The following is a 13,321-nucleotide window of genomic DNA, read 5'->3' as shown; positions in this document are numbered from 1 at the left end:
AGAGCTGTAAATGTGTGTGTGTGTGTATTTTATATATATATATATATATATATATATATATATATATATATATATATATATATATATATATATATATATATATATATATATAAATATATATATTATGAACACATTCATTATCCATCTATATATATTAGTACATATATTTTTCTTTTTTCCGCTCCTTTTTTATCTAAGAGGTGGGGCAGACCTAGCTCTGATTTTGAAGACCCAAGGCAAATTTAGGGTCATCATTGTAACTTCTAGTACTTACACCACAGTTCTTGGCTTGTTCTATTAAGTAAGTTTCAGTGATCTACTTCACTGAATTAAATCTATACATAATCATTCCCTCCCTGGATTCTTTCCGTGCCAGACAGTATATTCCCAGTTCCAATTTGAACCAGATGACTCCCTTTCTCAGCTCTCATGTATCAGAGTAGTCATTACTAATGAGCTCCTATGTTGTACATAAAACAAGCCTTATGCTAAGCAGCTGCAGAAACTCATTAGGGCGCTGCACACATTATTCATGAGAACCTGAAGGACTGCTAATGATTTAGTACAACACAAATTTCTCCATAGATATTTAAAAGTGTGGGAACTTATTCATGCAAATATACTGTATGCAACATATGATATGGAGCTGTCCGATAGTCATGGCCTTCTGGCAACCTCCCTATTGTCATCCTTGATTTCTATCCCAATCCCTTTAGACCTGTTAGTCTGTTTATTTAGGGTTCTTAAAGAGGGTGCCTGGGAACACTACATTAAAATCTTCCTGCGGGAAGCTCTGTTTTTGGCACACAAACTTCTGGCCTTGAGATGATGGGGAATTCTTCTCTGACTTTACGATAATGGATCAAACTGGTTAATTCTGTAATACCCTATGAAAGCACTGTCTATCAAAATAGAGGTTGCCCGCTGAAATTCGACAGGATTTGGGATTTTTGGAACTCATCCTTACTCACGGTCACAGCTCAGACATATGGACAATAGGTGGAAGTCACCACAATGCCAAACTTTGTGCTAATATTATCTTCCACTTTGTCCCAGATGCAAGCGCAGCCATACGCTACATGGGTTTCTTCCTTTCTTCCTCTCAGTTACCATACTCGCATTGGTGTTCCAACAGATGTTGCATTTTTCTTTTCCTTGTGTCTTGTGATTGGGTTTCTGTTAGTTTACTATAGTAATAGATTTAAGAAGGCGGGGGGTCGGGGGGGGGGGGGGGGTCGGGAAATTGTTCTTAACTATTACTGTCTTGTCATGACTGTATTAGTTTAAAGGGAAGGTGACGCGTTTTTTTATTTTTGTATTAAAAATAGCGATTATGAAATAAAGTATTTTTAATACAAAATGAAAATCACTGCTTGTTTAGTTTTTATTTAATTCTAATTTTACTAAAGGCACTGGGGGCTGTCATGCTGGATTTGCTGTGTGTCTAACGTCTTTATGGCAGCCCCTGTGCATAGAGAACAGTGGTCGGGATCCGACCCCATTTAGTAACGTTACAGTAAGCGTCTGCTGTGACCTGGACGCGCCCCCTGGGCTGTCCAGATCACAGCAGAGGGAGGAGATCGGCGCCATCGTTGTGGAGCTCACAGCTATGCGGTTTGCTCCACTTCACCCCTGTCAACCGCCGGGATGTGTGAGTACGGGCCGCCTACCCTCCCTTCCCCCCGCCGTTACCGTCTCCAATGACACCCCCTCCCCCGCTCTACCCAGCCCTGCTCTCCCCCCGCTACTGCTGCCGCCCCAACCCCCCGCCGTTACCGTCTCCAGTGACACCCCCTCCCTCCGCTCTACCCAACCACCGCTACTGCTGCCGCCGCCCCTCCCCCCGCTGTTACCGTCTCCAATGACACTCCCTCCGGTCTACCCAGCCCCTGCTTTGCCCCCCGCCGCCGCTGCTGTGTGTGCGTTTGTGTGCCTCTGCATGTGAGTGCCGCCGCTACCGTCTCCAAACCCCCTCCTTCCTCCTGCCACCTGTCGGCCTGTGTGTGAACCGGTGATACTGTATGCAGGCCTGTGTATCTAATCCTATCCTGTGTGATACTGTCTGCACATGTGTATCTAATCCTATCCTGTGTGATACTGTCTGCTGAGCCGTGTATCTAATCCTATCCTGTGTGATACTGTCTGCTGAGCCGTGTATCTAATCCTATCCTGTGTGATACTGTCTGCTGCTGAGCCGTGTATCTAATCCTGTCCTGTGTAATACTGTCTGCTGAGCCGTGTATCTAATCCTGTCCTGTGTGATATTGTCTGCTGAGCCGTGTATCTAATCCTGTGCTATGTGATACTGTCTGCTGAGCCGTGTATCTAATCCTATCCTGTGTGATACTGTCTGCTGAGCAGTGTATCTAATCCGATCCTGTGTGATACTACAGCTGTCCTTGGTGACACTTTAGACATTTCTGGTCACCAACAAAATGGCTCTGCACTGTGTCCCTACACTTCATTCTCTGTTATCCCTTGGAAACACCCAGATTGGGAGGGGGAGCTGCGACATCACACACACACAGGAGAGCAGATTCTGCCCACTTTACTGCAGCTGTAATCCAGGCTTTTTCTACAGTGGCATTTCTGTAGGATTTCAGCAGCTGCTCCCCCAAGTGTTTAACAGTGGAAAATATCAAACTTTTTAATTTTTTTTTATATTTTACTCAATTAAAAAAAAATTATATTTAAACAAAAAACAATAAAACATTAATACTGTACATTTTTTCAGGTATTGAAAAATTTTTTTTTTTACGACACCTTCCCTTTAATTGCTTTTGCGAGATTTAAACAATGGTTGGAATCATGACACCTAAGTTGTTTTTCTCTCAGCTTATATCCTTGATGTTTTATTGAAGAAACATTCTGTATTCGCAAAGGAATATTGTGTCATTCGTACATATTTTTGTTACTGTTATCTATTCTTGTGAAGTTTGTCAATAAACGAAGTTTAAATAAAAAATACATTTATTATATATATATATATATATATATATATATATATATATATATATATATATATATATATGTCCATACATATATATCTATATATATATATATACACACATATATACACACACAATATATATTACACACATAAGCACACACACTGTATGGATGAAAAAAAAAAAAAAAGTCAACCAGTCACAATGAGGCAGAAATTAATTGTTATTCCCTATTAAGACAGCAATCTAAGGAAAGGCAGAGGATAATTTGGAACCTAAAATGAAACAGTTAAATTTAAAAAAGGATACTATTATACTGCAAAGACATTTCTTCAAGCTTTGGCAAATTCCACACTCCTTCGAGATCTGAAATTTCATTATTGTCCACTTCCAGCACCTTAGAAAAATTAACAAGAATTAGTGCAAATGAGAAAATGAGCTGAGTTCAGAGCAGTTCAGTGTGGATGTGATTCACAGGAGGCACCAGATTACATATGGTTTCTGAAATCTGGTCGCTTGCCAAAAATCTCTGGGTCTGAATGGATGGATGCTGAAACTAATCACTGTAATTGCAAGGTCTCTGAGAATAAATTAACATGTACAGTTGAAACCAGAAGTTTACATACACTATCTGCAAAGACACATCTGCATGTTTTTCTCACTATCCTGATTTGAAATCAGAATAAATCTTTCGCTTTCGTCAATTAGGAACCAAAATTAGTTATATTTGCCAAATATTGCCAGAAAGAGAATGTTTTAAAGCATTTTTACTACTTTCAGCAAAGTCAAAAGTTTACATACACTAAAAGTATTATGCCTTTAAACAATATGGGACAGCCCATAGGATCACGTCATATCTTTAGAAGCTTCTGACAGGTTTATTGGCAACATTTGAGTTAATTATTTTAGTGCACACCTGAAACACACTTTTTTTGTGTAGCATCATGGGAAAGGCAAAAGAAATCAGGCAAGATCTCAGGAAGAGAATTGTAAACTTGTACAAGTCTGGTTCATCCTTCCAAACATCCATCCAAACAAGATGGGATTGTCCAGCCATCACACCGCTCAGGAAAGAGAGGTTCTGTGTACCGGAGATGAACGTGCTTTGGTCAGACATGTGCATATCAACCCAAGAACAAAAGCAAAAGACTTTGTGACAATGCTGGAGGAAGCTGGTAGATTGTGTAATTTTTCACAGTGAAACGAGTACTGTGTCAATTCAACATGGGCTGAAAGGCCAATCTGCCAGGAAGACAACATTACTCCAAAAGAAACATAAAAAAGCCAGATTAATGTTTGCAAATACACACAGGAAGAAACAACTTAATTTTTGGAGAAATGTCCTGTAGTCTGACGAAATTAAAATGTAACTGTTTGGCCATAATGACCATCGTTACGTTTGGAGGAAAAAGGGAGAAGCTTTGAAGCCTAAGAACAACATCACAATTGTGAAACATGGGGGTGGCAGCATCATGTTGTAGGGTTGTTTTGCTGCAGGAGGGATGGGTGCACTTCACAAAATAGATGGCATCATGAGGAAAGAAGATTATGTTGGCAATACTGATGCAACATTTCAAAACATCAGCAGGGAACTTAAATCTTGGGCTTCCAAATTGACAAAGATCAAAAGCATACTGTAAAATGATTACAAAGTGGCTTAAGGATAACAAAGTCAATGTTTTGGAGTGGCCATCACAAAGGCCTGATCTCAATCCTATTGAAAATTTATGGGCAAAGTTGAAAAGGCAGGAGCGAGCAAGGCGACCTACAAACATGGCTCAGTTACACCAGGTCTGTCAGGAGGAATGAGTCCAAATTCCTACCAACTATTGTGAGAAGCTTGTGGAAGTGTAGTGCCCAGAGAAGGGGGTATTCTGTCCCGGGCAGTAACAAATGGGAATGTCACTCTGGTGGCCATTGCCTGGTCTCGTGCTCTGGTCCCCTTTTGTTAAATGGGGGTTATTTACAGGGGAGATAAGAGTTTTCATCATGTGACGCCACCTGCGGGTTGCGGTTAAGGATGGAGAACCGCCGCTGCTGAATGTGGGTACTCCCAGGGCTGGTAGTAGTGGAAGCTGTGACGGTAGGCCCTCCGCAGGTAGGGCTGTGCCTGAGAGATGTAAAGGGGGCAATGACGGAGACCACACCAGGTTGTCTTTAACAGTCTCTACTCACTGTGGACCCAGGGGTTGCTGGTTCAGGTCCCTTAGAGGACCAGTGCCAATGTAGTGACCCAGGTTGCTCTGTCCCTGGCACTCTCAGTTGATTGGGTCCCTGTAGCGTGGAGCATTTGGGGGCCCCGACTGTCCCTTCTGGGGTACAGTCTCCTTCTCCGTACGGCGGGCAGTGCGGACCCTGTGGGGAAGTAAGCGTCCGAACCCCGATCCTAGTTTACTGCTGATGCCCCCCGGATTATTTGGTTCGGTGAAGTCCGTGAAGGTGTCCTCACCGGGCAGGTATTTGCCAAACAGTCAAACTTGCGCTTGACCTAGAACCCTGTGCCCCATTCATGCTCCGGTCCCAGTGGTACCTCCGGTACCCATCCTGGCGACCTCTCTCCTGTGCCCCTGGGGTCACCGTCACACGGACCCAGCTAAGGCACATCCGCACACCTCTCCTGTGTGCTACCCTCTCTATACTCACTCTCTCTAACTGCTGACCCCTCCCACCAGGCTGGTTATACCCAGGGACTCGTTCCCATGGCAACCATCCCCTTACGTGGTTAACCCTCTATGCCCAGTGTGGAGTGGAGAACTAGGATTTTGGTCGTGTTTTGATGGAATTGGCACTGGTACTCCAGGTCCCAGGGGGTAGGTCCTGCATCCCCAAGAGGATGCATTTCCCTGTAGTGCCCTGAGGGTTTCAGGGGTGCTACAGAAGGATATCCAAAATGTTTAACCCAAGTCATATAGCTTAAGGGTACCAAATACTAATGAAATGTATGTAAACTTTTGATTTTGCAGAAAGTAATAAAAATGCCTTAAAACATTCTCTCTCTCTCATTATTCTGGCATTTGGCAAATATAAATAATTTTGGTTCCTAATTGACCTAAAAACGGGAAAGATATATTCTGATTTCATGTCAGATAGTGAGAAAAGCATGCAGATGTGTCTTTTTAGATAGTGTATGTAAACTTCTGGTTTCAACTGTAGGTGGCAGCTGAATATGATGCTACTAACTCATCATGAAGGATGATTCCAGTAATTAGGCTAAATTCACATGCTAGTTATAAAGCATCAGAAATCTGCAGTAAATCACATAAAAATACAATGAAAAACACAAATGGCATTTTCATAAAAGAAAAATGTTATGACCATTAATTTTTCCATTGCAAAATCACATTAACTCTTCAGTTTTTGTGTATGAAAATCAACCAGATCCTAAATGATCATTGATAAAGTGATGCTGCAATTTATCTGGGTACTTGAGCATTCAGTATTTTCATGAAGTGCAATATATCCCTAAAACCACATTGGAAAAAAAATGGCAAAAACAAAGTGCATATGAATTTAGCAGTAGCGTTATTATACTTCACTTCCTAAAGTAATCAAAATTCATTCTGCTGATTTGTTAGGCTCATGTCTTCTTCTGCAGAGCTTTGGAAGACTGTACATTCAGTTTAATAACTTTCAGATATTAATGTACAAAGAGCTGGTAACTTTTCATGTGATTTTTTCCACTATAAATCTGACAGCTGATTCATGCTGCCCAAACTATGGATAGCATAAATAGAAGACCAGCTCCATAACTTCAGGCAGGTAAAAGCCAGTTAGTTACCCTATCGCTTCAGTGACTACTTCTAGAGACCTGTCACTTAAGGGGCACGGAGTGAGGAGAAGCCGGCCTTTAAATGTATATTTTCTCTGAATGCTGCAGGGTTTCAGAATTAGACATACCTGGCTGAAATGAAGAAAAAAAAAAGTGGCTGCTTCATGCTGCCCAAGGTTTGACATTCCTTGTCTGACTACTGGTTTCCTGACCTGAACTAACTGCCTTATAGGCATGTGTGAGGTTATCAGTTCAGTACAACAAGGGTTGGCAATTGTAGTCAGTACATTGAACGTAAATTATAATATAATATAATATACAGTGGAACCTTGCTTAATGAGTTACCCAGTTAATGAGAATTTCGCTTAACAAGCAAAGCTTTCTGTAAATTTGTAGCTCAGTTTACGAGAAAGCCTTGCTGTACAAGCGAAATACTCACCGCACACACTTCCGGTTCCGTACATTGACCGCGCTGTAACCCACTCTTGCAGTCCACACAAACAAGCACGCACAAACACACACACACACAGTATTATGCTCACCTTACCTTCCATCGCCGGCCTCATGGTTCTTGTAGTTCGCCGGTACATCGCGACGAGGGAGGAATCCTTGTGGCAAACTACAAGACCCAGGAGGCCGGCGATGGAACTGAAGGTAAGGTGAGAATATTATGTGTACCTTCCGTTCCATCGCCGGTCTCCTGGGTCCTGTAGTTCGCCGCTCCAGGATGTGTATCCGCAAGCATCGCGATGAGGCAGGAACTTTGGCTGTCAGCCACTACTCAAAGGCAGCGCGCTGACCAATCAGAGGCAAGCGGCTCCTGCCTTTGACGTCAGCGCTCTGGGTGTGGAAGTTCCTCCCTTGTCGTGATGGTTACCAGATACAGAGCCCGTACTAGTGAACAGCAAATCCCAGGAGACCGGCGATGGAACGGAAGGTAAGGTGAGCATAATATGTGAGTGCGTGCTTGTGTGTTTTTGTGCATGTGTAGAATGGCACAATAGGGGAGCATGATGGGTCATACAACACGTTGTGGAACGAAAATTGTCTGCATTGCAACGATTTCCTATGGGAAATCTTGCTTTGCTGAATGAGTAACTTGGTTAACAAGCGCACTCCCAGAACGGATTGTTCTCGTTAAGCAAGGTTCCACTGTGTATGTATGTGTATATTATAATATATATATATATATATATATATATATATATATATATATATATATATATATATATATATATATATATATATATATATATATATATATATACACACACACATATATATATATATATATATATATATATATATATATATATATATATATATATATATATATATATATATATATATATATATATATATATATATATATATATATATTATATATATATATATATATATTATATATATATATGTTGAGTTATTAATTCATCACTTACCAGCTGAAGCCCCTACAGTGCCACCTCTCCAGTGCTCCACATTGTTTTTTGTTTACATGGCTGCAATGAAGTGTCCCGTCTATAATATGCTGTGCTGCAGCCAATCACTGGTCTCATCAATTGTATTGAGGTGGACAGTGATTGGCTGCAGCAGTCACATATTGTAGACAGGTTGTAACCCTGTAAACTGAGATTCATGGCGAGCAGCGGAGATGCAGTGCAGGACTGACAGGGCATTTTTGAGGGTAAGAACCAATTATGGTTGGGGTTGGTAGGGCTTTAAAATAATACATTACATTTTCAGACATGTTCTCTTATGTAGATAAAATCTTGCATTCAGCAGATACATCTAAGGCCTCTTCCACACATCCATGCATTAAATGCACGTGTGTGATGGTCTGTGGTGAAGGTGCATATGTGAGTGTCATCAGTGTGCTGTCCCTGTGCGACATCCGTGTGACAACCGAATAGCACACGGACAGCATGAGCTGGTATACCGTATTTTTCGGACTATAAGACGCACTTATTTTCCCCCAAATGTTGGGGGAAAGTGGGGGGGGTGCGTCTTATAGTCTGAATGTAGGGCTCCGGGGAATGAGGATGCTGCGGTGGAGCGGGTCATCGGCGGCACGAGCAGGCTGTAGCAGCCTGCCGTGACCACGTGGACCCGCTCATTTAATATGCACGCTCATCCTCCCGCCTATCATCCCTCAGCACTGAAGCCGGCGCTGACAGGTGGGCGGGGGGTGCGCGCATAGTAAACAGCCTGCTGCATTATCAACCCTGGCAACTACAGCCTGGAGTGATCATGTGCGGCTGTATTCACTGCCCCCCGCGCATCATCATCAGCGCGGGGTGCAGTGAATCAGTATAACTCACTGGCCACGATCCCTGCAGCACCGCGATGTCCTCCTGTCTGTGCCGCAGGCGGCTGTGTGTGGAGACTAGCAGTGTGCACAGCGATGCCATCATCACTGTGCGCACGTGTCCACACGCAGCCGGCACAGACAGGAGGACATCGCGGTGCTGCAGGGATCGTGGCCGGCTCCACACTGCGGCTCTGCTGCTGGCACATACAGGAGAAGTGATGCTGCAGGGAGTGAGGTAAGGGGAGTATGAACGTTATTTTTTTTTTATGTGCTACAGGATGCGGGCCCCTATACCAGGATGAGGGTCTTTAGCAGGATGGGGTTGTATAGAGGGATGGGGGTATATTATAAGCAGGATGGGGGGGTATATTATGAGCAGGATGGGGGGGTATATTATGAGCAGGATGGGGGTTATATGAGCAGGATGGGGGTAAATGAGCAGGATGGGGGTAAATGAGCAGGACGGGGGTAAATGAGCAGGATGGGGGTAAATGAGTAGGATGGGGGTAAATGAGCAGGATGGGGGTAAAGGAGCAGGATGGGGGTAAAGGAGCAGGATGGGGGTAAAGGAGCAGGATGGGGGTAAAGGAGCAGGATGGGGGTATAGGAGCAGGATGGGGGTATAGGAGCAGGATGGGGGTTATACCAGGATGAGGGACATATACTGTATATACAAGGCAGGAGGATCATTACCAGGATGGGGTACCTTAGTAGAGAATTTGGGGACATTACCCCCATAACAGTGTCAGCAGCAGATCCTTGCCCCATAACAGTATGTCATGATCACATTTTTTGCTTAAAATTTTATTTTCCTCCTATAAAACCAGGGTGCGTCTTATGGTCCGGTGCGTCTTATAGTCCAAAAAATACGGTACTTACATGTCTCCCGAGCTGCTGTTGCTTCCAGGTTCACAGTGAGTGCAGTGAATATGTATGAGCTAAATGAGTGGGCCCGGAAAAAACAGCAGAGGCAGAGACAGGTAAGTATAAAAGAAGGGAATTTTGTTTACTTACCGTAAATTCCTTTTCTTCTAGCTCCAATTGGGAGACCCAGACAATTGGGTGTATAGCTACTGCCTCCGGAGGCCACACAAAGTACTACACTTAAAAGTGTAAGGCCCCTCCCCTTCTGGCTATACACCCCCCCGTGGGATCACGGGCTCCTCAGTTTTAGTGCAAAAGCAAGAAGGAGGAAAGCCAATAACTGTTTTAAATACAAATTCAACCCGAGAAACAACCTCGGAGAACTGAACTGTTCAACATGAACAACATGTGCACCCGAAAAAAACAAACTTCCTAAGAAAACAGGGCGGGTGCTGGGTCTCCCAATTGGAGCTAGAAGAAAAGGAATTTACGGTAAGTAAACAAAATTCCCTTCTTCTTTGTCGCTCCTAATTGGGAGACCCAGACAATTGGGACGTCCAAAAGCAGTCCCTGGGTGGGTAAAAGAATACCTCGTGATAGGGCCGTCAAACAGCCCTTTCCTACAGGTGAGCCACCGCCGCCTGAAGGACTTGTCTACCTAGGCCGGCATCCGCCGAAGCGTAGGTATGCACCTGATAATGCTTGGTAAAAGTGTGCAGACTCGACCAGGTAGCCGCCTGGCACACCTGCTGAGCCGTAGCCTGGTGCCGTAATGCCCAGGACGCACCCACGGCTCTGGTAGAATGGGCCTTCAGTCCTGATGGAATCGGAAGCCCAGCAGAACGGTAGGTGTGAAGAATTGGTTCCTTGATCCAACGCGCAAGGGTGGATTTGGAAGCTTGCGACCCTTTACGCTGACCAGCGACAAGGACAAAGAGTGCATCCGAGCGGCGCAGAGGCGCCGTGCGGGAAATGTAGATCCTGAGTGCTCTCACCAGATCCAATAAATGCAAACCTTTTTCCAATTGGTGAACTGGATGCGGACACAAAGACGGTAAAGTGATATCTTGATTGAGATGAAAGGAAGATACCACCTTGGGAAGAAATTCTGGAATTGGACGCAGAACTACCTTGGTCCTGGTGAAACACCAGGAATGGAGATCTGCATGATAACGCCGCCAGCTCGGACACTCTCCGAAGAGACGTGACCGCCACTAGAAAGGCCACTTTCTGTGAAAGACGAGAAAGGGAAACCTCCTTCATAGGCTCGAAAGGCGGCTTTTGGAGAGCAATTAGAACCTTGTTCAGGTCCCAGGGCTCCAACGGCCGCTTGTAAGGGGGGACGATATGACAAACCCCTTGCAGGAACGTGCGTACCTGAGGAAGTCGCGCCAGGCGTTTCTGAAAAAATACGGATAGCGCGGAGACTTGACCCTTAAGGGAGCCAAGCGACAAACCTTTTTCCAACCCAGACTGCAGGAAGGAAAGAAAAGTAGGCAATGCAAAAGGCCAGGGAGAAACTCCCTGAGCAGAGCACCAAGATAGGAATATCCTCCACGTCCTGTGGTAGATCTTGGCGGAGGATGGCTTCCTAGCCTGTCTCATGGTGGCAACCACTTCATGAGATAAACCTGAGGCCGCTAGGATCCAGGACTCAATGGCCACACAGTCAGGTTCAGGGCCGCAGAATTCAGATGGAAAAACGGCCCTTGAGACAGCAAGTCTGGACGGTCTGGTAGTGCCCACGGATGGCCTACCGTGAGGTGCCACAGATCCGGGTACCACGACCTCCTTGGCCAGTCTGGAGCGACGAGAATGGCGCGGCGGCAGTCGGACCTGATTTTGCGGAGCACTCTGGGCAACAATGCCAGAGGTGGGAACACATACGGTAGCCGGAACTGCGACCAATCTTGAACTAAGGCGTCTGCCGCCAGAGCTCGGTGATCGTGAGACCGTGCCATGAAAACCGGGACCTTGTTGTTGTGCCGTGACGCCATCAGGTCGACGTCCGGCATCCCCCAGCGGCGACAGATCTCCTGAAACACGTCCGGGTGAAGAGACCATTCCCCTGCGTCCATGCCCTGGCGACTGAGAAAGTCTGCTTCCCAGTTTTCTACGCCTGGGATGTGAACTGCGGATATGGTGGATGCCGTGTCTTCCACCCACGTCAGAATCCGCCGGACTTCCTGGAAGGCTTGCCGACTGCGTGTTCCCCCTTGGTGGTTGATGTATGCCACCGCTGTGGAGTTGTCCGACTGAATTCGGATCTGCTTGCCTTCCAGCCACTGTTGGAAGGCTTGTAGGGCAAGATAGACTGCTCTGATCTCCAGAACATTGATCTGAAGGGTGGACTCTTTCCGAGTCCACGTACCTTGAGCCCTGTGGTGGAGAAACACTGCTCCCCACCCTGATAGACTCGCATCTGTCGTGACCACCGCCCAGGATGGGGGTAGGAACGACTTTCCTTTTGACAATGAGGTGGGAAGAAGCCACCACCGGAGAGATTCCTTGGCTGCCTGAGAGAGGGAGACCTCCCTGTCGAGGGACGTCGACTTCCCGTCCCATTGGCGGAGAATGTCCCATTGTAGTGGACGCAGATGAAACTGCGCAAAAGGAACTGCTTCCATTGCTGCTACCATCTTCCCTAGGAAGTGCATGAGGCGCCTCAAGGGGTGCGACTGGCCCTGAAGGAGAGATTGCACCCCTATCTGTAGCGAGCACTGTTTGTCCAGTGGAAGTTTCACTATCGCTGAGAGAGTATGAAACTCCATGCCAAGATATGTTAGTGATTGGGTCGGGGTTAGATTTGACTTTGAAAAGTTGATAATCCACCCGAAACTCTGGAGAGTCTTCAGTGCCACGTTCAGGCTGTGTTGGCATGCCTCTTGAGAGGGTGCCTTGATAAGTAGATCGTCCAAATACGGGATCACGGAGTGACCTTGCGAGTGCAGGACTGCTACTACTGCTGCCATGACCTTGGTGAAGACCCGAGGGGCTGTCGCCAGCCCGAAAGGTAGAGCTACGAACTGCAGGTGTTCGCTTCCTATAACAAAGCGTAGAAAACGCTGATGCTCTGGCGCAATTGGCACGTGGAGATAAGCATCCTTGATGTCTATTGATGCTAGGAAATCTCCTTGAGACATTGAGGCGATAACGGAGCGGAGAGATTCCATCCGGAACCTCCTGGTTTTTACGTGTTTGTTGAGCAGCTTTAGATCCAGGACGGGACGGAACGACCAGTCTTTCTTTGGCACCACAAACAAATTGGAGTAAAAACCGTGACCTTGTTCCTGAAGAGGAACAGAAGTCACCACTCCTTCCGCCTTTAGAGCGGACACCGCTTGTAGCAGAGCATCGGCTCGGTCGGGCGGTGGGGAAGTGCTGAAGAAGCGAGTTGGAGGACGAGAGCTGAACTCTATCCTGTACCCGTGA

General features: G+C 45.5%; 1 protein-coding gene across 1 annotated transcript in view; it reads right to left on the bottom strand.

Annotated features, from left to right (window-relative positions):
- RABGGTA (Rab geranylgeranyltransferase subunit alpha) overlaps positions 1-13,321 on the bottom strand; it is a 170,413-nt gene that overhangs the window by 2,741 nt on the left and 154,351 nt on the right. The window contains exon 16 of the mRNA XM_075318985.1: positions 3,258-3,345. Within this exon, the coding sequence (XP_075175100.1) occupies positions 3,258-3,345 (88 nt within the window). The remainder of the gene's footprint in view (positions 1-3,257; positions 3,346-13,321) is intronic.

The sequence above is a fragment of the Anomaloglossus baeobatrachus genome, chromosome 1 (assembly GCF_048569485.1).
Source record: "Anomaloglossus baeobatrachus isolate aAnoBae1 chromosome 1, aAnoBae1.hap1, whole genome shotgun sequence".
Classification (NCBI taxonomy): domain Eukaryota; kingdom Metazoa; phylum Chordata; class Amphibia; order Anura; family Aromobatidae; genus Anomaloglossus; species Anomaloglossus baeobatrachus.
This window is presented reverse-complemented; position numbering and strand designations above follow the sequence as displayed.